The 21,986-nt window shown below is 38.3% G+C and overlaps 1 protein-coding gene across 1 annotated transcript in view; it reads right to left on the bottom strand.

Annotated features, from left to right (window-relative positions):
- LOC122808598 (junctophilin-3-like) overlaps nucleotides 1–21,986 on the bottom strand; it is a 1,013,050-nt gene that overhangs the window by 945,899 nt on the left and 45,165 nt on the right. Inside the window, exon 3 of the mRNA XM_044079555.1 lies at nucleotides 7,020–7,797. Within this exon, the coding sequence (XP_043935490.1) occupies nucleotides 7,020–7,797 (778 nt within the window). The remainder of the gene's footprint in view (nucleotides 1–7,019; nucleotides 7,798–21,986) is intronic.

The raw sequence follows: 21,986 nt of genomic DNA, 5'->3' as shown, positions 1-21,986 counted from the left end.
ACTAAGACCATAAAATATACAGGATTATGATAATGATTCTTTGTGAAATCTAATGAGGTTTAGGAACCCCATGCATTAATAAAGCATCGGATCATTAGTGCCTAGCAGTTTTAAAAGCTGTAATGCAACACACACACAACAATGCATACAGACGCCAGAAGCTAACGACACCTCTAATCGACTAACAAATTTAAAAGATGTTAGATCATTTAGTTTGCCATACATTTGTATTTTCTTGTTTCTGTGACATTGCAAAGTGCCCAACATCTTTCAAAACTGTCTGAGGGTTTCTGTGGTGGTTACCATGTCTGTGAAATTGTGAGGCTCACTAATAACAAGGTTCATGCATATGATCATCACTATACAAGCTTGTTACATTATTACGCATGGACATCAATAGTATAAGGTTATTTTAATTATTATTTTTTAATTTTTGAGGGTAATCAGTATACTCCATGTGTTATAAGATGTGCAGTACTTAAACCTGATAACTCTCAAACAATAAAGGCATCTAAAGGGGAGAAGAGCTCCAAAGGGATGGCTTGTACTCAGCCATGTACTATTATTCTGAGTGTTCATATATATCCTTAGTAAGTTACTTCTATTTCTATTTCTATTTCTCTGGGAAATTAAAACAAGTGAATAGACTGAAAATTAAAATGAATGCTAGCTAGAAAGGGAGCATAAATGTTCCATGCGAGCATTAAGGAATTTTAATCTTTGCTGATATATGGCAATGTCTAAATTAACTTCAATTCTACATGTCTGTTTCATGAGAAATTTTTGTATGTATTTTGGGAAGTGGGTAAACTCATGATGTCCATCACACCATACTTTCTAGTCTCTCCACTAATCATCTAGAATACCTTTTCTGAAAGTCCCTCGGATCACCTTCCAGCAGCCTAAGCAGGCTTACCCTGCTTGTGGGAAGGCATCCATACCACCTTTAATTCTGATGAGGAGGACCTTTCTTCCTTTTTAAATGATTCCCTTTTGCATGCGCACAACAGCAGCACAAAACAGAGAACATATCACCATGTTCATTCCCACATAATGCCTATGAGGGAGCTGGGGCTTGCATTGATTTGGTTGGTCTATCTGAGCACTGAGAAAACTCACAATCATATTGGCTACATAACAACAGACTCGATGTGAATTCAGCTGAAACTATGCATGTGACCTTTAAGACCCCCCCCAAAAAAAATCAAAAGATGCCCCAGCTGTCCTGATGTTTGACCTGTCAAACTTCATACTTACTGAAACCTCTCAGCACAGATGTTTTGAAGTTTGATTTGCTCCTTCCTTTACTTTCCAAGTGAATATCAAAATTCTTATTCTACTATAATCCTTCTGACATTTAAACTTACACATCACAACTAATGTGTCCTAACCACTAAGATATATATCAAGACTCACTTCTACCCTGTTAGGTCACAGAATCAAGGTACCTTGACCCTGGTGAGGCCTGCACTTGCTTTGACATAAAAGAAAAGCGAGTTAACAAAATTTGTCTAATACATGGATCTGGCTACCTTCTGGTGTGCAAAATGAACTGAGATGTAATACATTCAAGTCTAACCCGCTTGTCAACTACTGTAAGCACTCTATGAATTCAGATGTGTTTTAAGGATAACAGCTAGCTGCCTAGGTAGCTAACTTGCAGGCATCCAGTAATTATGACATGATACTATTGATACTACTGGTACAGATTTGATTAACCTGATCATTAATATTAACTAGCATTAATGAACATTCTTTCTTGTCATGTTTTAGTGTTGTTTAATACTTTATTTTCTCAATTTTTGTATTCATTGCTCCTCTCGATAGATATTCAGTGTTGTTCATTTAACAGCTGCATATGTTATGCACATAGCTTTGTAGTCATCATTCAGTAATCTGTAGTATTTAAGTATCTCTGCTTTTAAATATTTTGTAAACCTCTATCTATGGGCATGTGCCTAATTTTACATGATGTATGAAGTTAATTTTTATCTGTACTGTGACCAAGCAATGGAAGAAGCCCTGAGTACAACTGAGATGACCCAAATTAGATTAGCAGATAGGGAGCTGGAATAGGTAAGTGTGACCAGCATGTGCTGGCTTTCCCATCATAGGGGAGGAGAAGCTGATTTCAGTTATCCAAATACTCCCACTAAGTGGAGACACCTATGACACATGGACCACTGAAAAACAAAACATACACCCTGGAGGCACACTTGAGTCGGCCCAAAAATAAAATTTAATCCATACACAAATATAAGCATTTCATCAGAACAAGTAAAAAAACATTCTTAGTCACATCCTGTTTAAATAACACACCCAAGAGGCACATGATTCAAATCTACCAATGAAAATTAACGATCAATTCACCCTACCAGGTGCACAAATTCATAGGGACTTTATTGTTTTATTTGATCATCATGGGTGTGAATTGAAGGAACTGTCGTTAAAACATAATCAGTGTTTGATGGACCAACTTATGGTGAAGTTTTCTCACTTGGCCCAATCAATTACTAATGACTTACTTTTCAAGAACTATTTGCATAAGTATAATGCTATTTTTAAGCAAGTGGTGATGAAATAAGGTTTAGAAAAGAAAGGAAATTACAGAGGGACCAGAACGATTATGATCATGGAAAAGCATACCCATTGTCACAGTCTGTGGATGTTTCACCAAAGGAGAGTGATTTGCAGGAGGAATTTAGTACTATTCAGAGTAGCAGCGTGGAGAGAGTGGATGAAGGAGCTATATTTCAGGCGCCTTTGGACTTCCCCCTCTGCAGAGATCTTAGTGGACTCAGAATCAGAAGGGAAAATCGATAAGATCTTTTATGACTGTCTCATAACCCCCATATCCTCCTGGTCAAAGGGGGAAATGGAGAGTGAGGAAAGTTAACAACACCAACATTTGGTAATGGACTCCTCACTGGGTCCAACATCCATCCATCCAACCACAACCCCTATTTCCCATTTTTGCACACGGGATCAGGGTGTCACTTCAAATTATTGGACACGGTCTCCAATTGTAATAGTGACTTTAATGTGTACAATTGTAGTTTTGTAGATATTAAGATGTTGCTTAATTATTGTCAAAATGTTTTATTTTGGTTCCTGCTAGAAGGGTTTCCCTTTTGAAACCTGATTTTAAGTTATATATAAGAAAGCTTAATTTTAACCTACTGTTTGACTCAGATTCTGGGGCCTCAGTGGCAATGAATGAACTTACAAGACCCAGTACATTTAATCAGCCTATACACCCTTTGTTGCATTGCTTTGATAAGGTCTGTGACCTTGATGTTAGGAATTTGCTATGTAACCCATATGCCATCTTTTTTACAATATGCCCCAAAGGGAATATTATTATTTTATTTATGTTCCAACTGAAATTTACAGGTTATGAAACTTGACAAAAGAGGGGGTGGTCACTATACTAGAACAAACTTTATTAATAAAATGTCAGAGTTGTTATATGATAATTCATAGGAGGAGGTATAGAAAAACAAATTTTTTGTAACATATTATAGGATAGACATGTTACTTTTTGACATGGTGATGCATGGGCAGATTGCAGAGCAGATTCACTTGGCATTGATTGTGAAAGATCTTCCTTTACCTACCAATTTTGGCATCTCTAAGTTACATAACAATTTGAGAACCCCCTCCCCCAGCTATGAACAATTGTGGAAACTCCTTGGTCTAAAACATACCCCATTGCCAAATATTTGGATTCCAAAACTGAAAGATGGTGTCACTTCATTCCCATACTTAAGAAGGGACTCATGGGACTTTTTGATTAAATGTGGAAAGATGGCATATAGTGATTCTTTGGTTTTTTTGTACTATGAATGGGAAAGATCTTTATACAGTGATTTTATCCAGGCTAGGCTTGGAGTGGTTTTATGAATTTTTAACTGAAAATATGGGTTAGAGAGGCAAAATCTTCACTGATTTAATGGATATCATTCTATCTTATAACTATTTGTTTTTTGAGAATTACTTTTTCGTCAGAAGACAGATGCAGCAACAGGAGTGATGTGTGCACCTATATTTGTTAACATTGCCATGGCACAATGGAAGAAATGTTTCTGGTTAATTGTTTGTTCATTTCTTCATGGACATTTTATGCTAGATTCCTGGATGATATATTTATTATTTGGCAAGATACTCCATCAAAAATAGACTTTTTTTTTGACTATATTAATAATACTACCATTTTTTTTTTTTTTTGAAATTTACTTAAACAGTGGATAGTACTTCAATTAACTATTTGGATGTGTTAATTTTGAAGGATTTTGATAACAAAAGACTAGTGTCGAATATTTTTAGAAAGGCAATATATTTTAATTGTATGCTTCATTTTACAAGTTGCCACCCTAGACATCAAAAGAAGGTCATAGTAAAAGTCAATCTGTCAGGTTGGCCAGAATGGTGTCTAAATGAGAATCCTTTCTGACTGAATGCGACAAACTGACAAATACGTTTGTCAATAGGGGATATCCTTTATGGTTTGAAAACCTCCTTAGGCATGAAGTGGTTACAAAAAGAAAAAAACTGTGTTTTTTGTGCCCTTAATTTATGAGCAGGGGAATAGCAATATGTATCAGACAAACAATGGTGTTACAAATACGTATGAAAAAGCTATGGTTATTTCTTTCTCACTTGACAGTTTTAATATTAAGAATACTTTGGAAAAAAATTGGGGGCTATTTTATGTTAATAATGACTTTTATAAGAAAGTAAGTTTGAAACCCTCAATAGAATAAGACAGGTAAATGTTTCTGGAGCAGGGCAATGGGATTCTGAACAAAACTTTAAGGATGGGTACATATAAGTATGGTTCATGTTCCCAATATCCCTCTGTTTGGTGAATGACAGTATCTGGGTAAAAGGTCAGAAGGTGACTAAAGGGGTGGTGTATATAGCAAAATGATAACAACGGCCCTCTTTATATATGGGTAAAACTGAGTGAAAAATAAAAGAACGTATTTACGAACACCTAAGTGATATCACTAAGTGTAAGGATACTAACTGAAATTTGCCTCACATTGTTTTTTATTCTTTAATGTGGAAAGGGTTGATAGAAACCCAAGGGGAGATCATGGAGTGAAATGTTAGAAAAGAGGGAACTGTACTGACAGATTGTTTTGAATGCATACAAATTCCCTGAACTTAATGCAATGGTTTTGCTAGCTTGTATTGTAAAATTGTGTGCCTTTACTAAGTACATGTGGATGGGTTAATAGTCTGCTGTTTACTATTTTATCTAGTTTGATATGAGGAATTATTTAATTGCTTTAAATGAATTTGTGCACCTGGTAGGGTGAATTGATTGTTAATTTTCATCAGCTGACTTGTATCATGTGCCTCTTGGGTCTGTTATTTAAACCGGATGTGACGAAGAAATGTTTTTTACTTTTTCTGATGAAGTTCCTGTTCTAGGGACAAAAGTGCTTAACTGTGTATATTTGTGTATGGACTAAATTTTATTTTTGGATTGACTCAAGTGTGTCTCTGGGGTGTATGCTTTGTTTATGAAGGTTGTTTTTTGTACCCTGTTGAACACCATTTTGTGTTTGCATGGTTCTTGGCTTGAACAGTGACCACTGACTCGATAACATAGACTTGGCAATTCCACAGGGGGTGTGTGTGTGTGTGTGCGTGTGTGCGTGTGTGTGTGTGTGTGTGTGTGTGTGTGTGTGTGTGTGTGTGTGTGTGTGTGTGTGTGTGTGTGTGTGTGTGTGTGTGTGTTTGTGTTATGTATGTCATACCATGTGTATGTCATTGGTGGGGAGTGTTAAAAAACCCATGCTGATGAGGTGGTGCTCAAATTAGCTACTTAGAGGAGGGGCTAAGTCACAATAGAAATGCCCGTATACTTTGCCAAAGTAAGATATGGTTGGGTATGGATGGGTATGGAGTGTCATGTATTTCCCCAGCCTGGAGATAATTAGGGTTAGTCATAAGATAGGAGCAGTCACAGTCTGCAGAATGTTGATAGGCCATCAGCCCATTGGGATGAGAACATTCCTCTCTTAGCAATAGGCAAAAGATCAGGCAAGAAGAGTGAGCATAGACTTCTCTGTGGCTGCCTGGATAACAATTCGTTTCAGCTGGCACCCAGTCAGGTATAGGCAGGACCTGCTGAACCCACAAAGGAATGGGTTTAAAACCTGTGTGGGGTGATGGCTAATAGTTATCAACCACAAAAGTAAAAGATACAGAAAAAAGTGTCTTGTTTGTGGCTCATGGCTAAAATAAGTGTCTTGGCACAAGTCTATTCACCTGGTAGACAAATAAATAAATAAAAGTCAGAAAAAAATATTAGCAAAAGGCTGCTTAAAAAAGATTTTCTAGCAAGACAAGGGTGTTCACTGATACACACACATGCGCACACACACACACATACACACACACACACACACACACACACACACACACACACACACACACACACACACTGCCTCACCCGGAGTATGGGATGCAGTACTTTATATTTTGTCTGTGCAGATCATGAGTCAAGTGAAACTAGTACAGGAGGCAGTAATCAAAATGGTGCAATCTTTTTGTGTCAAAATGTAACTGAGACTTTCAAATACCATACCTGTGGGGAAAAAGTGCAGTTACAAATGTTTTTTCAAACTTTTTAAGCACAAAAACATGCAATAAAACAGACAGAAATATGGAAATGTTCCTCTGGAGAAAGTGGTATGAACAACTGGACCAAACTACATGAGCAGACAAGACTGTGAGAAGTTGGATAAATACACGTCAGGCAGGAAAGCATGTTCAATCCAGGAATATATGCACAATAGTTAATAGTTACAAAACAAGGCCTGAGTCATCTGAAAAGGAAATGTCAACAAGAAGACTAGATAGGACTAGTTTGCCTTTCTGACAAAGTCAGATTTCAAGGGTAATTGCTTTCTACATCAGCATTTATACTGCAACTAAAGTGACATTTAATATATTAACAATGCTTTATTTGTGTATCCAAGGAATAACTTGATTTGTTTTCCTACCTGGAAGCAGCAATTTCTGCTTTCTGTTTTGCAATTGCAGCTGCTCTCTCAGCTGCCTCTTTTGCCCGATCAACCTTTTCTCGGATTTTGCTTGCCCTCAGTGGTATTAAGTTCTTTCTCTTTCCACTTACTAGGACATTCTGTTTATATTTCCCTTCCTCTTTGGTCCCATCTGGAAAGGTCATGCATCCATAACCATGTCTTTTATTGCCTACCCATTCCCCTTCATACTTGAGTCCATCAGAACGCTGGCTCACTCCAAAGCCTGTTCGCTTATCATTCCTCCACTCTCCAAGGTACGTCTCTGTTGTAGTGGCATCAATATCATCTTCAATAACAGAGAGATCTGTCTCCCCCTCTCCAAGGCTGATGGTTGAGTTGATGTCACTGGCTGTAGAGCTGACCGTACTTACACCTGCCTCACTCCGGAAGGAGCTCTGCTTGCTCCTCTGGCTAGCCAAGGAGCTTTTAGATTCTGATTTACGCAGTTTGAGACCACTCAGGAGGGAACGTTTGAAGATCCCTTTCTTTTTGTTCTTAAGGAGTTCAGCATCACTATGTGTTGTCAGAACAAAACCACCTCGTGAAACAACAGGGCTCCCTGCTGAACCTGGTGATGTGTCATGGTGCAGAGCTGTACCATTACTGTGCTCACTTCTCAAGGAGTTTATTGATGTCCTTAGTGGAGACCAAATAACAGCAGCCATTCCATATGGGACACTCTTTCGGATTCCATATCCATGACGCATCCCTCCAATCCACTGCCCCTGGTATGTTCCTAATAAAGACAACAAAAATCAAAATATAATCATTGTTGGGTCATGCTATCCTCTTACTCAAGAGCATAAGCATTACTTTGTATGACATCTCCCAATGCATGGCAGAAGCAAGACAGTACAGTAATAAAAGTGCATTCAGTTTTAATAAGAAACACTTCTCTCTTTTCTAAATCAGTTAACATCTCCAGTATGTCATTAATATAGTATGATTTAATGGGTACAAATCCCACCAACCCCCTCTCACAAAAAATAAACCACAAAGAAAGAAAAAAGAAAAACAAAAAAACAGGAAAGCAGACCTACTGACTACTTGCCCTGTTAAATCTGTTCAATAGTGCCCTCTAATTTATCTTAAACTATAACTGTCTATATAATCTATAACTTTTCATTCATTGAATATCACATTGAACATTACCAATCTCTTACCAAACTGCAATGACTCTAGGCATATCAACAGCAGCATCCCCCGCCTTACCTATAATAATGTTTCTCTTTTCCATAAACTATTCTAAAATTAGTTTCTTCAAAATTTCTTATTGCATGTGAAACCTACATTATATATTCTTAATAGTCACTTGCATTCACAAGTCAATGTCTATCAACACGTATACACATTTTTCTCCCAATGGGCTTCTTAACATTTTATTATTTCTATATTTGTAATTGACTATGTAACTGTTTTACGTTGATTAAGAAGTTTTACTTGACTTTATATGTAGAGCAACATGAGCGTCTCTTGTGTTTCTGTCCATAGTTTAACATTGTTTTATTAATCATGTGTTCCTCTTTAATTACCTGGGTAATTACAGACCTATCATTCTCATGAGCCTCATCTAGAAAGCCATGGAACATATTGTAACTGACCTCATAAAATGTGATACTAAGAAACTTACTTGACTTGACCTCTGGCAGTCTGGTTTTGTGAAAGGCAGACCTTGTCTATTTAATCAGGTACATTTCTTGAAAGGGTTACAGAGGCCATAGACAGTGGCCATGTACTGCACAGGCATATCTTGAGCTGGCTAAAGCCTTTGACAGAATTCCCCATGCTGGCTTCATGGAAGAGCTAAATGGTTTAAAACTCAACCCATATGTTTTAAGATGGATAGTAAACTGGCTGATAGATAGAATCAAAACAGTGTGAGGTACAGATGCCTCATCAGAAAGTATGAAAGTGATCAGCAGTGTCCCTCAGGACTCAGTGCTGGGACATTTCCTTTTTGGTATTTACTTCTCAGCTCTCCAAGCAGAGAGCCAAGATCTCTGGTTAACAAAATCTGCAAACAAGTGTAAACTGGGGGTTGTTGTAAGTCACCCTAGGACACACAAATCCTCCAAAAAGAACTTGCCCTAGTAAACTCTTGGTATACTAAAATGGATTCAAACTAAATGTAAAAAATGTAGCATCATCACTTTTGGTAAAAAACTCAATCTCTGTTCTCTTTTTCTCTCCTCTCTTAATACTGTCAAGACAGTTTACTATCAAATGACTGAAAAACAAAAAACTAAATCCCAAAAAGACTGAAAATTCAAAATATTGAATACATTTTTAATGCAAGAGGCAAGCCCGCCTGCTCTCCTCATGTGACCCCCTGCTAAATATATATACCATCTCCAAGATCGCACGACAGTGGAGAAGGGGCAAATTCCATCATTCAATATTTTGAATTATCACTCTTTTTGGGATTCAGTCTTTTGATTTTCAGTCATTTGATAGTAAACTGTCAAGACAACACACCTCTACAAAATAATGTAGTTAAGGACCTAGATACTTGGGTTGATAGTCCCCTCTCTTTTGTCCATCATGTAACAACAGTTGACAAAAAATCCTTTTATTTAGTCCAGCTAATTACCAAAGAAATATCATCAAGTTCTAAAGAGGTAATCACTTGGCTCCCTATTGAAATGTTGATACCCCGCATACCAAAAAAAAAGCAGACCAAAAATCCAAGAGTCCTTCTTTAAACTTCTTTTCTGGAGGGTGCAAACCCCTGTGCAACCTATGATGTAGGGGACAAGCCCCCTACACCCCTCAAACTTATAAATAGCAACTCCAAGATCACCATACCACAGAGAAAAGGGAATATTCTAAGAAATGGCAATTCTAGACTTAGTATATGCAAGTCAGTTATGCGGGTCTCTATATTTCAAATGGTTACCAATTACTTCCTTATACTCGGTACTGATCAGGCCAATTTCTCAAATAGAATGCCCCCTTTGGGATGTATCTCACTAAACATATCAAACAGTTAGAAGTCCCCAAACATTTCTAACCAAAATAATCATAGGCCTGAAGTCCCTAAGCTATCAATAAAGGCTGGAAGCTCTATCCCTTTATTCAGTCTCTTACAGACTTTTAAGGTAAGATCTCTGTCTTGTTTATTATTCCATTAGAGACCCAATTGTCTTGGACTCCCTGCTTCTCTGCAAGTCCAATATCTCCACCAGTATTAGAACCAGAGACCTAAATGTTTACCAACACATAAATAAAACACAATGGAGGGACAGTTTTATAACCCAGCGCCACCCAAACCTCTGGAACAAACTTTCCCTGCATGTTAAGTAGTGCAACTCACTGTCATCCTTTAAACATAAACAAGATGACTGGATGGGTATCCACACATTTAGTCCAGAGCTGACCAGTATGATCCTCCTGGAGAAAGGGGGTGTTGCCTGTGGAAGGGTACTAGCAAGGCAAAAATGGTGATGACACTCAGCAGCCTTGGAATATCTATGAATTGGTACAAACACCATTGTATTTCCTAATTTACTGATGTTCTATTCTTGAGTTTGCCTGTATGTAAATACTGCTTGTGTGTGACCTGATGTACTCTTTGGAACATTTTCCATGGGCCACTGATGAAAAGGGCCCTGTACAGCCCATTCAGACATTCCCAGTAAACAAGTACAAATAAATAAATACATATTAGTGAGTCATAAAAAATAGGCCAGACAGATTCTTTTAAAAATGGTTTAAGACTCTCAGTTTACTGATATATAGCAGTGATTTTCTAGTCATTTGTGACACTCGATAAAATACAGCTATTTGAGTACATGCAGCATAACAGCAGATCTTCCAGTAGGATCATTTTTGCAGAAGTCTTCACAATATAATGTAATTCACCAGAGGCAGACTCCTTCCAGACTTGTCCAGCTCTCAAAACTCTGTAGATATCTTTGCACAAGCAGGCTCCTCTCACTCATAGGGGCACATAGCTGCAGAATTATCCTAGGTCTGTACAGCCCAACCTTTTGCATTACTCTGGGTAGAAAAGATGACAAGGTACACATAAAGCAAGAGCCTGTTTTCTGAGAAATAGAAGGCATCCACCATCTATGCTTTCTTCCATGAAAATCTTGTACAAAACTTCTGCAGCTAGTGGTTATTTCTGAATGTGAACAACTCTACCTCTGCTACCCACCTCCATTTTTCTGGGGCTTCTGTTCAAATGTCACTCATGGTTCTTGGTCAACATTCTGCTTAGGGTGTCCACTACCTTGGTGAACTCTGAAGGCACTTAGGATGCCTTACACTCATCTATGCTCTAACTTCCAAATTTACATTACTAGTCGACAGATGGGGTATAAGTTGCCAGATACATGGAATTTCTTCAAAATGTCAAAGTCCAGGACCTCATATCATTGAACTCAAAAGTTTGAAACACAAAAACTAAAAAAAAAATAAATAAATAATTTTACACAGTACAAGGTCCTCTGCACCCCTACATCCCCTACTAATTATATACTCCACCTCACAGATGAAACTACAGTGGGGAAAGGGCAAATTATTTGATTCCCAATGTTCCTTAATCTCATAAAAAGTAGATAATTTCAAATAGCTGATTTTCAGTCAGATCAACTGTACCAGCTTTTTCACTATCCATTGTAAAGAACCATCAACAAAATGTGGGAATCCCAAGTACTCACATCCCTGTTTATGTAACACACAACTATGGATTTGTCTGTGGTCAACAGCAGTACTCTAGATTTCCAGGCTGTTGTGAAGGCCTTGAAAGCTATGATTACAGCCAACATTTCTTTGGCATTGATATGTAATGTCTCCTGCAGAGGAGACTACTGACTCTGCACCCTAAGATTACTGGAGTGAGAGCCCAAATATTGTCTGATGCATACATTATCAGGTTCTGATTGTGCATAGGGGGAGTGAAAAATCATGCTCACGTTTGTCCTGATCTTAGAAGCTCATTCCTGCCGAATACATAAAAGGATAGATAAATCCTTCTCTATGGAGTAAGAGAATAAGAGATGCTGCTCCCATCAGGCCTTCAGATATCAATGGATTTTCCACATATGGAGTTTTGCAAGGGGCACTACAAAAATGCTGGATACCATAAACCCTAGGGAGCTGACCAAATCCCTTGCTATCACAGATTTTCTCAGTCATACAAGAAAATGTTTCCAAGGGAGATCACCTTTTCTAATAGTAGGAACGCCCTGAATAATGCCATACCCAGGGTTTTTCCCAGAAAGATTCTGAAAGTACTAGGAATCAGGGTGGACTTCAGAAAGTTCAGGGATAACCTCCAAGTTCTGTAAGGATTAGAGGGCAAATTGAAGTTTTCCCTGCAGAACTTTCCTAGAGTCACCCTGCAACAAATAGTTCTTCAGATAAAAAAAAACAATACAGTTGCTGTAGAATAGTGTGCGTATGCTGTACCTTTAAGAAGCATTTCTAAGGACGGCACAGGCATATAAACAGCAAGCACCTGCTAACTTCAGTGCCATTTTGAAAGTGTAGCCAGAGACTGAGCATGTATGAGTGTAATAGCTAGTTTGTTTATAAGTTTATCCAAGCTAGTTATTAAGCCTCAATCCTGATGTGTTTCTACATAATAAAGCTGCTTGAACAGAACCCACAAAGGCTCGTCTGTTTTATCCTGACTGGACGAGTGACATGGTATCAGAACCAGGATTCCAGAGACTGCTTTTTAGAGTTATGAGGTGCAGAGTTGACAGTGAAGGAAAAACGAGCACAAAAAAGGGCCAGAAATGAACCAAAGGTAATGAAAACTTGCTTGAATGGTTTATTTATTAAAAAAAGAAAAAACAGATCATTACAAGGGTGCAAACCATATTATTAAACAAGCAAGAGGCACAAAAAGCTTTTTAATTAAATGAAACATTTAAAATTAAGATATTTGATAAAACAATTATCAGAAAAGCACATAAAGTGTCAGAAATTAACACAGAATTGCAAAACAAGCGTGTTTAAAGTACAACAGGCATGTTTAGAGTAAAACGAGAACAAGAAAAGTATCATGGGCATGAAAAAAGATTAAACGAGCAAAACGAATATAATAATGAGCAAAAAGGGCACATTAAGCATAAATAAAGCAAGGTGAATGAATGTTTTTTGGAAAAGTACTGTATTTTGGCATAACTCCTATTTCGCATTGTATTCAGGGCATAACTAGAGTTATTCGAAGTATCTCAAGTGTGTAAAAGTGCTTACAGTGTATGCTTATTACTGTGCATGCATTTCAAACATTTATTTCAAAGAGTTTGTGTGCAAAGTGCAACTATTTCGTAAGATGCCATCAAAATACAGCCATTTAGAAAAGTTTCTTGTGCTGGGGGTGTTGCCATTACAGAGCGTTTCTTGCACTGTAGAGTTATTTAGCAAAGTATAGCCATTTTGGGAAAGTTTCAGTGTGCTGTGTACTGTTTATTCGCAAAGTGCAATTACTTTGAAATGTCTCTTACTCTGAGCTTCTTCTGCCCGGTTTATTCACACAGTGCAGCTATTGTGAAATGTTTCTTACACTAATAAGAGGTGATTTCTTACAGTACAGTGATTTCACGAATATTCTTGTGCCCAAGACACTTATTTTGCAAAGTTCAGTTATTCAGAGGCTTGGTCTGCTACTAGGCATAGTTACAAGTACTGGCATAAATTTCTGGCATATGTATATGTGTGTATGTGTGTGCATATTTGGAAAAGCCTTTACTGGTATGTGTTAATATGGCAGACAGATTTCGCAAGCTATCACCACTTGTATTTGATCAGAATATTGCAGAGAACTGGAGAATATTTGAGCAAGAGTATGATATTTTTATACAAGTAACTTATTCTGACAAAGATGTATGCACCAGGGCATTCATTTTGCTAAACTTAGCAGAATCAGAAGCCATTGAAAGAGAGCATTCATTTGTGTATGCATCGGCAGTATATGAGGGAGAAGGTGAAAACCATCATATTGTTGTACAGGTTGAATCAAGGGAAGACCCAGTGTGTTTGAAATGCAAATTCAGGGAAATGTGTAACCTCCAGACAAATGTTACATTAGAGAGGCATTTGTTTTACACAAGAGATCAAAAGCAAGGGGAAACTTTTGAAGCTTATATTGCTGACCTGGGAAACAAAGCTACAGTGTGTAAGTCTGGTGACTTAAAAGATGAGTTAATAAAGGACAGGCATATGTGTAGTATTAATAGTGCTGCAGTGAGAAAGATTTTGCTTTGCGACAGTGATTTAATGCTGAGCAAAGCTATTGAGATTTGTCAAATCCATGAAGTTATAGAAAGGCACACAAGTATGTTTGCAAGTGATAAGAGCATAGTTTTGGTGGGCTCCAGACCGAATGTAGACAGCGTGCAACATGTGGCTAGTAGAAGCAGGCCTAAGCACATGGCACTTGCCATCCCTGCAGGCTCCCCAGGTAAAAACCAAAGTTTTCCAGCACGTACTATGAAAAGGACATGTTCAGTGCAGTACAAGGGTGAGTCACGAAAACCCAGTTCAGGCTTGACTGTTAACTGTTGCAATTGTGGTGCCAATCATAAGTCTAAAAGAGAAAAACGTTAAGCATTTGGTCAGCAATGCCACAAGTGTAAAAAATGGAACCATTTTCAAAAGTTTTGCAAATCAAGTAAACCTCACACAGTTATAAAGAAAGGTCACTGAAAAAAGCAAGTTGATCATATAAAGAGCTGCAATTCTGCTTTCTACTTAGATAGTGTCAGTGATTGGTGAAAAGGTTGATGCAGTGAATTTGCTGGCAAAGAATAAAGTGTTTTGCATTGTCCAGATCAATGGTAAATCCACCAAACTCAAAGTAGACACTGGTTCAAAGTGTAATGTTATGTCAGTAGGCACATTTGCTAAGGTGAGAGCTGGTGAGCAACTTAATGTGGTCATTTGTGCAAAACTTGTTGCTTAGGGAGGTTAAGAAATTCAGACCAAAGGCTCAATACTGATTTCATGTTATTTGGTTAGGAACAGTTACAACTTCTTGTTCTATGTAGTCCGAAGACCTGTGCAGTCATTATTGGGTCTCAGAGACAGTTTGAGAATGAATTTGCTTTCCTTTACCATCATATAAGCACATCTCCTAGTTCCAGTTTTACTGAAGCTATTTTCTCAGAGTATGCTGATGTTTTTGACGACAAGTTAGGCAAACCTCCAGTTGTGTATTCTATGAAGTTAGACCCGGATGTTAGTCCGGAGGTCAGACAGGCAAGAAAATTTCCAATAGCTATGTAGAATAGGGTCAAAGCTCAGTTGGATAAAATGGTGCAGCATGGTGCAATTTTTCCATTTATAGAGCCAACTGAATGTGTGTCATTCATGGTAGCAGCCCACAAAAAAGGTTCAGACGAAATCAGAATATGCATTGACCCAAGAGATTTGAACAAAGCATTAAAGAGACCACATCATCCCATGAGTACAGTCGAGGAAGTCATAGCCCTAATACCGAATGCCACTGTTTTTCTGTCTTAGATGAAAAAGTTAATTTTGGCACGTGATGCTTGATCACAAATTTTCATTATTGACTACTTGCAGTACCCCATTTGGAAGATACATATTCCTCAGGATGCCATTGGAATAGATTCTGCAAGTGAAGTCTTTCAGCATGCAACGGAGCGAAGTTTTTCAGGTTATTCTTGTGCCATAATAGTAAATGATTTATTGGCTGAAGGCAATGGTGAAGCACAGCATGATAGAAATCTTAAAAGAGTTCAAGACAGAGACCTAGATGTGAACTTAAAGCTCATTCCTTTGAAGTGCAAATTCAGACTACCAGAAGTTACATATGTAGGTCATTTATTTACTAGCACTGGTTTGCAACCGGACCCATCCAAGCAAGCAGCCATTCCTGAGATGCCAGCACAAGATAATGTTCATGGTCTACATTTTGTTGGTATGGTCAAATACTTTGGCAAGTTTATACCACACTTCAGTGAGTTGACAGCACCTTTGAGAGATGCGACAAGCAAAAATGTTACATGGTCTTGGTTGTAACAGCACCAGAGAGCATTTGAAGTCCTTAAGCAGAAAACTGCCATCCCGCCTAGATTAAGATGCTATAATGTCAATAAATCAGTAATCTTTTCCTGTGATGCTTCAAGGTTTGGTCTTGGCCCAGTTATTCTTCAAGAAGGCAGGCCAGTAGCCTATGCATTTAGATCTCTTACCCAAACTGAAATGCAATATGCTCAGACTGAGAAAGAACTTTTGGCAATAGTATCTGCATGTTCAAAGTTTCATGATTATATTTATGGTCGAGCTTTTCAGACTGAGCCTGATCACCAACATAGTCACTATTTTAAAGAAGCCTATGCATTCAGCTTCAGCGAGATTACAAAGAATGATGCTCAAATTGCAAAAGTACGACTTCAAAATGATCTATACTAAAGGCAAACGTCTTTATCTGGCTGATACCTTATTCAGATTGCCCAGAAATACAATGGGACAGCTTAATGCAGAGAAGTTTGACTTTGATGTCATGGAAGTGTGTAATTTTTCTACCATGAGACTTGATGAGCTGAGAGATCATACAAAGACTGATCCAGTTTTACAAAAGTTCAGCCACTACATTAATGTTGGATGGCCATCAAAGCAATCTAGTGTACCACCTGAAGTGCAAACTTAATTTCCTTACAGAGATGAGATGTTGATGGAAGATGGCATTATTTTCAAAGGTCTAAAATTGTTGTTTCTGCTTCCTTACAAAGTGAATATATCCAGATTTTGCATTGTGGTCACCCAGGGTCCGAATATACCAAAAGAAGGGTAAGAGAACTAGTATTTTGGCCTTCTCTATTAAAAGACAGTCATAAAGTACTTTCTTCTTGTTCAGTATGCAATAGCAATAAACCGCATTTGCAAAAAGAACCACTTCAGCTAAGTCAAGTTCCTGAACTACCTTGGTCAACAGTATCCACTGATATATTCGAGTGGAACAATCAACATTACTTAGTGTTGGTAGACTCTTATTTCAACTGGTTTGAGATTGATTTACTACCTAATCTAACATTCACTGCTGTTATCACTACGTTGAAACATCATTTCTCAGTCCATGGTAGTCCACACAAAGTTATTTCTGACAATGGTACCCAATTTACCAGTCAGTTGTTTCAGAAATTTGCAAAAGAATGGCACTTTGTACATACTAAAAATAGCCCAGAATACCCACAGTCAAATGAAGAAGCTGAACGAGCAGTACAGAGTGCAAAGCAATTATTACAGAAGTCAAAGCATGATAATACCGATGTCTTTTAGAACTTACTTAATTTCAGAAACATACCCCGTGACAAAATACTTGGCTCGCCTGCTCAGAGACTTCTATCTAGGCAAACCAGAATAACGTTGCCTATCAGTTCCAGTTTGTTGAGGCCTAAAGCTAGGAACAGCAGAACAATCAGACCCCAACTATTCAGAAAGCATTCTTTCCAGAAATCTAGCTATGATAAACCAAGCAGATTTCTTCGTTCACTGAAAGAAGGAGAGACAGTGAGGATACAAATGGCAAAAGGTTTCGACTGGATTGGTCAAGTAACAGGTATTTGTACTGAGAAAAGATCCTACTTCGTAGAATCTGAGGGAGTGGAGTACAAGAAAAATCACTCTTGTACCAGAATCGATATCGCAGAATTGTTCCTGTGATACAGAGCAATCCAGACAATGTTTCTGTTGCAGAACATGTCTTAACTTCTACTGCCATTTCTGATGATGTTCCTGATGTCCCCAAAGTTGAACATTCAGCAGAGACAGTCCTAGTTGCTAGACCTAATTCTAATTTCTATGTCATATGATTTGGTCATATTTCCAGACCTAGTGTGGAATACACAGCAACATGGACATAATTGTCTATATGTAGCCAGTTCTGTATAATTGCATGACAAAGAATTATTTGTACCATTTGCATGTCAATTAATATCGTCAGTATTGCATGACTCATTTCTCAAAGAGGGAGGATGGAGAATAGTGTGTGTGTATGTTGTACCTTTAAGAAGCATTCCAATGATGGCACGTGCATATAAATAGCAAGTATGTGCTAGCTTCAGTGCCATTTTGAGAGTGCAGCCAGAGTGTGAGCATGTATGACTGTAACAGCTAGTTTGTTTATAAGTTTATCTAAGTTAAAGTTATTAAGCCTCAATCCTGATGTGCTTGTACATAATAAAGCTGCTTGAACAGAACCCATGAATGCTCGTCTGTTTTATCCTGAAAGGACGAGTGACAGATGCCTTTGATTCTTAGGAATATAAATAGAAGCCAAGCACTTTTTGAACACCCTGGGAGCAAAGAATAGCCCAAAGGGTATGAACATAAACTGGAAGTGGGAATCCCCATTCTTGAATCTGAAATTTAATGTCAAGTGCTTCATGTACAAAGGCATATGTAGATATGCATCTGTGAAGTCCAGAGTGACCATGAATATTCCAAGCATCAATAAGGAGAAAAAGGACTATGGGGTGAGAAATTTGAACTTTGGAACCCCCTGACTTTTGACAGGCCTAATGTAGGACTATACAAACCATCTCTTTTGGGAACCAGGAAGAGTCTAGTATAAAACCCCCTTCCCTTCTTCTACCCTGAGAGCCTTTTCTATGGTCCCATAAGGTAGGGGGAGGTTGAGGAGGGGTAAGGCCAACTCAACATGATCCAATGAGATTGAAGGCATTGCTATGAAAGAACAGAGGGACTTGAAATCTACTCAAGAGACCAAAGAGATAATGCCCATTTTTTGAAGCACTCTTCAAACAATTTTCCCTGAAAAGGATCAGTCAGCCTTACATGAGGAAGAAGAAGGGGCTTGCTGAGGTGGTGGAAGGGGAAGGAATGAGGGACATTATGTCTTATAGTGTCATGGTCGTCTGAAAACCCCATGTAGCTATTACCTGAATGCCTATTAGGCTTATCTTTCTCTTGCCCTGCCATTTTTGTTTTTCAAATGCACCTCTTCTGCCTATCCTGCTGATCCCGGTCTTCTATCTGTTGCAGAGACGTAGTTTGGTTGTACAGTTCTCCTTTATCTGGGAATGAGTGGGTGGAAAATTTGTTTCTCATTTTCCATCATCTTTCCATTTTCTTACAACTTTTTGTTTTTTTTTAAATTTCTTGAGTAGTGGGATTAAAAAGAAGGTCACAGTTTCAAGATATATTGAGAAACTGGTCTTTAACAATCTATAGAAGAAATTGATATTTTACCAGATACACCTTCTGATAACAAATCCTATGCCCACTTCCCTTGAACCTACATGAATAACATTGTGTTTGCCACATTCTGAGCTGCATAGACTTGCCAAGAAATCTGAACTTTCAATGCCTCATCATCATCAATTTTTGATAGCAATTTTATTTGCTTTATAGTCTCATTAAGGCACTTGACCATGTGAGTATGGCAGATGATAATTCTGAAAGCAAGTGTGGCTCAAGTATGGACCTTTTCCCCATCCCTATGTAGTAGTATCTCTTTCTCACTCTCCCGCTCTCACTCTCTCTGACAACTGTGTGAATGTTGGGCTCTAAGGAAATCTAGAGCCCTTTGCAACATCCAGGGAATCTACAATGGGGGTCCATCATCCAATTCTTATATAACTACTTGGAGGTCTGCCAGTTCTATGGAATCTGTCATGTTTCTTAGACGCTGAAGGTTGAATGCCCAGAACCAAGGATGCCACCATGAAGGCATCTATAAAAGATTCTAAAACTAGGTGGTAGAGCAGTAGGATTGAGCTTGTCTAGACCTGCTAAGGCCAAGTATACCTTTTTCAAATCCAACATCTCTCCGGACTCATGTGCAGTGTTCAGTTATGTGGTCAAGGTTCCTCAGCAGGAGACATCCTCTGTGGAAAGTATGATAAAAATGTTTCTTTTTCATTCAAGTTGTATCTTAGAGGGGGAGATATTTGGGAGGTGTATGATCAATCCCCTTCACTCTCTTAATTCTTTTTGGGGGCTAAACACCCAAAGTGATGGAATTAGTGAAGACATTTAGTAAACTCTGCCACATGGTACAATGCTCTTCTGCAAATTTTTTGAACTCAAACATGACTAGGCTTGGTTGATATGCAGTGGCTAGGCCTGGCTGACATGGTATGACACCTGCAAAAAGGTGGGTATATGCTGGTCAAATGCTCAAGCTTTTGGGGGAAGGGAACAGTGTGGAATTTCAGTTTCTACTACTTTGCTGTTCTTGGAAAATTATCTGTGATACACCTGCCTGTCTATCTGACTACTACTGTGCACAGTACGGGTAAGCCTAGTCAAGTCCTTTTTATTGGATGGAGCTAATATTTTTATGCTGGGTTCAAAATCAGTCCTTATAAAACATATCATCCACACCCAATGTACCTGTATGGTAAAAGGCCTGGGAGAATGTGTTTGAAGGTACTGAAATATGCCCCCAAAGGGGTCAGGAAGTGGCTGTCAGAAAGAACAGTTGCCAAGCCAAGGGTCTGGGAGACCATCTTGCAAACTGTGTAGCCTTAGGCCTGGGTCTATATCATATGAGTGAATCTCACAAATTGCGAACGCTCATAATATCAAACGTACCGGATCTTGACATGCTTTTTCTGAGATTGCGGTACAGTGAGGAATGGGATATTTGCCCTTTCCTCACTGTAGTGCGATCTCAGAGTTGGAATATATATTTAGTGGGGGGTGGGGGGGCACAGCCCCCCTAATAGGAAGTTTGAGGTCCGGTACGTTCGATATTATGAGCGTTCACAACTTGTGCGATTCACTCATATGATATAGACCCCTTAGGCCTATACAATTGTATAGCACTGGCTTTCTGTTCTTTTATTAGTGCCATTATGGACATCCTTGCTACTTCATGGTCCTTGTGGCAATGTTTCTTTCTGTGAGATTTCTTGTGAGGTAAACACTCTTTCATTGTAGTGGATAGATGAGCCAACTCTGAGTTCCATCTACTGCCATCAGTTTCTTTCATGCCAGCCAAGCTTGAGGGACTGTATCTTTGCTTCTCCAGGTTTTCTCGTTGAAACTTGGCAATGTATCAAAAGGTGATATTCACCTAAGTAAAAAAAAGGCACATAGTGTGTAAATCTTTATTGTAGCTCTGATGCCCAAAGTTGTAAAGGCTTTTCAGGCCTATAAAACCCATGCCTGGGAAACAGAATTTTTCCTGGAAATAATTCAACAGTCAAAGTCACAATAAAACAACTTGCAAACAAAAAATATCTCCAGTGAGACAATTATATTTTGCAGAATTCTATAGATAGGAGCTCTGGCACCAATACCTAGGAACCAAGAATTTTCTTACTAAGATATGTCACATGACTGTGGAAAAAAGGCCTAAAAACAGTGTAGGCTGACTACCACTTTTATCTGGAATACAAATGTGCATCTCTGCACTAGGGAGGAGACAGCATGTTGTAAGATGTCCACAGTGCTCTGGGAGCCAAGCCAGTCAAGCAGACTTCTGCCTGTGGACAATACCCATGTGTCATAAATACTGTGCTGCAGTGATCTTTACAAAGAATCAGGAATAATGCCAGCACATGCCAGTCTTATTCCATGATGTCTTATGGCACAAATAAATATTTTCTGGCCCAATGTTTAAGACATCCATTGAGCTGATGAAATGAACTCCATTCTTCTGGTAACCACTGTTTGACAGCAATCACCATTTTCTCTGTTGTGCTGGTAATTTGATATTAAGAGGCTACAGCTCATTGCCAAATGTTGGTGACAACAATTGGCAGGCTATGACACATGCTTAATTTCTATGATGCTAAAGGGTGAGGAATCAGTCTAGAGAATTTAAAAGCTAGTAATTAACTTTATTTCATTAGAAAAACATATCCACAAAATGTATGAACTTTATTTTAATTTAAACAATCAAAAATAAGTGTTTTCTACTTCAGAAAGAATGTGAACTACAAACAAAAACTGCAAGCAACAACCACAAAGCTA

The sequence above is a fragment of the Protopterus annectens genome, chromosome 8.part0 (assembly GCF_019279795.1).
Source record: "Protopterus annectens isolate FY-2018-M chromosome 8.part0, PAN1.0, whole genome shotgun sequence".
NCBI classification, from domain to species: Eukaryota; Metazoa; Chordata; order Ceratodontiformes; family Protopteridae; genus Protopterus; species Protopterus annectens.
This window is presented reverse-complemented; position numbering and strand designations above follow the sequence as displayed.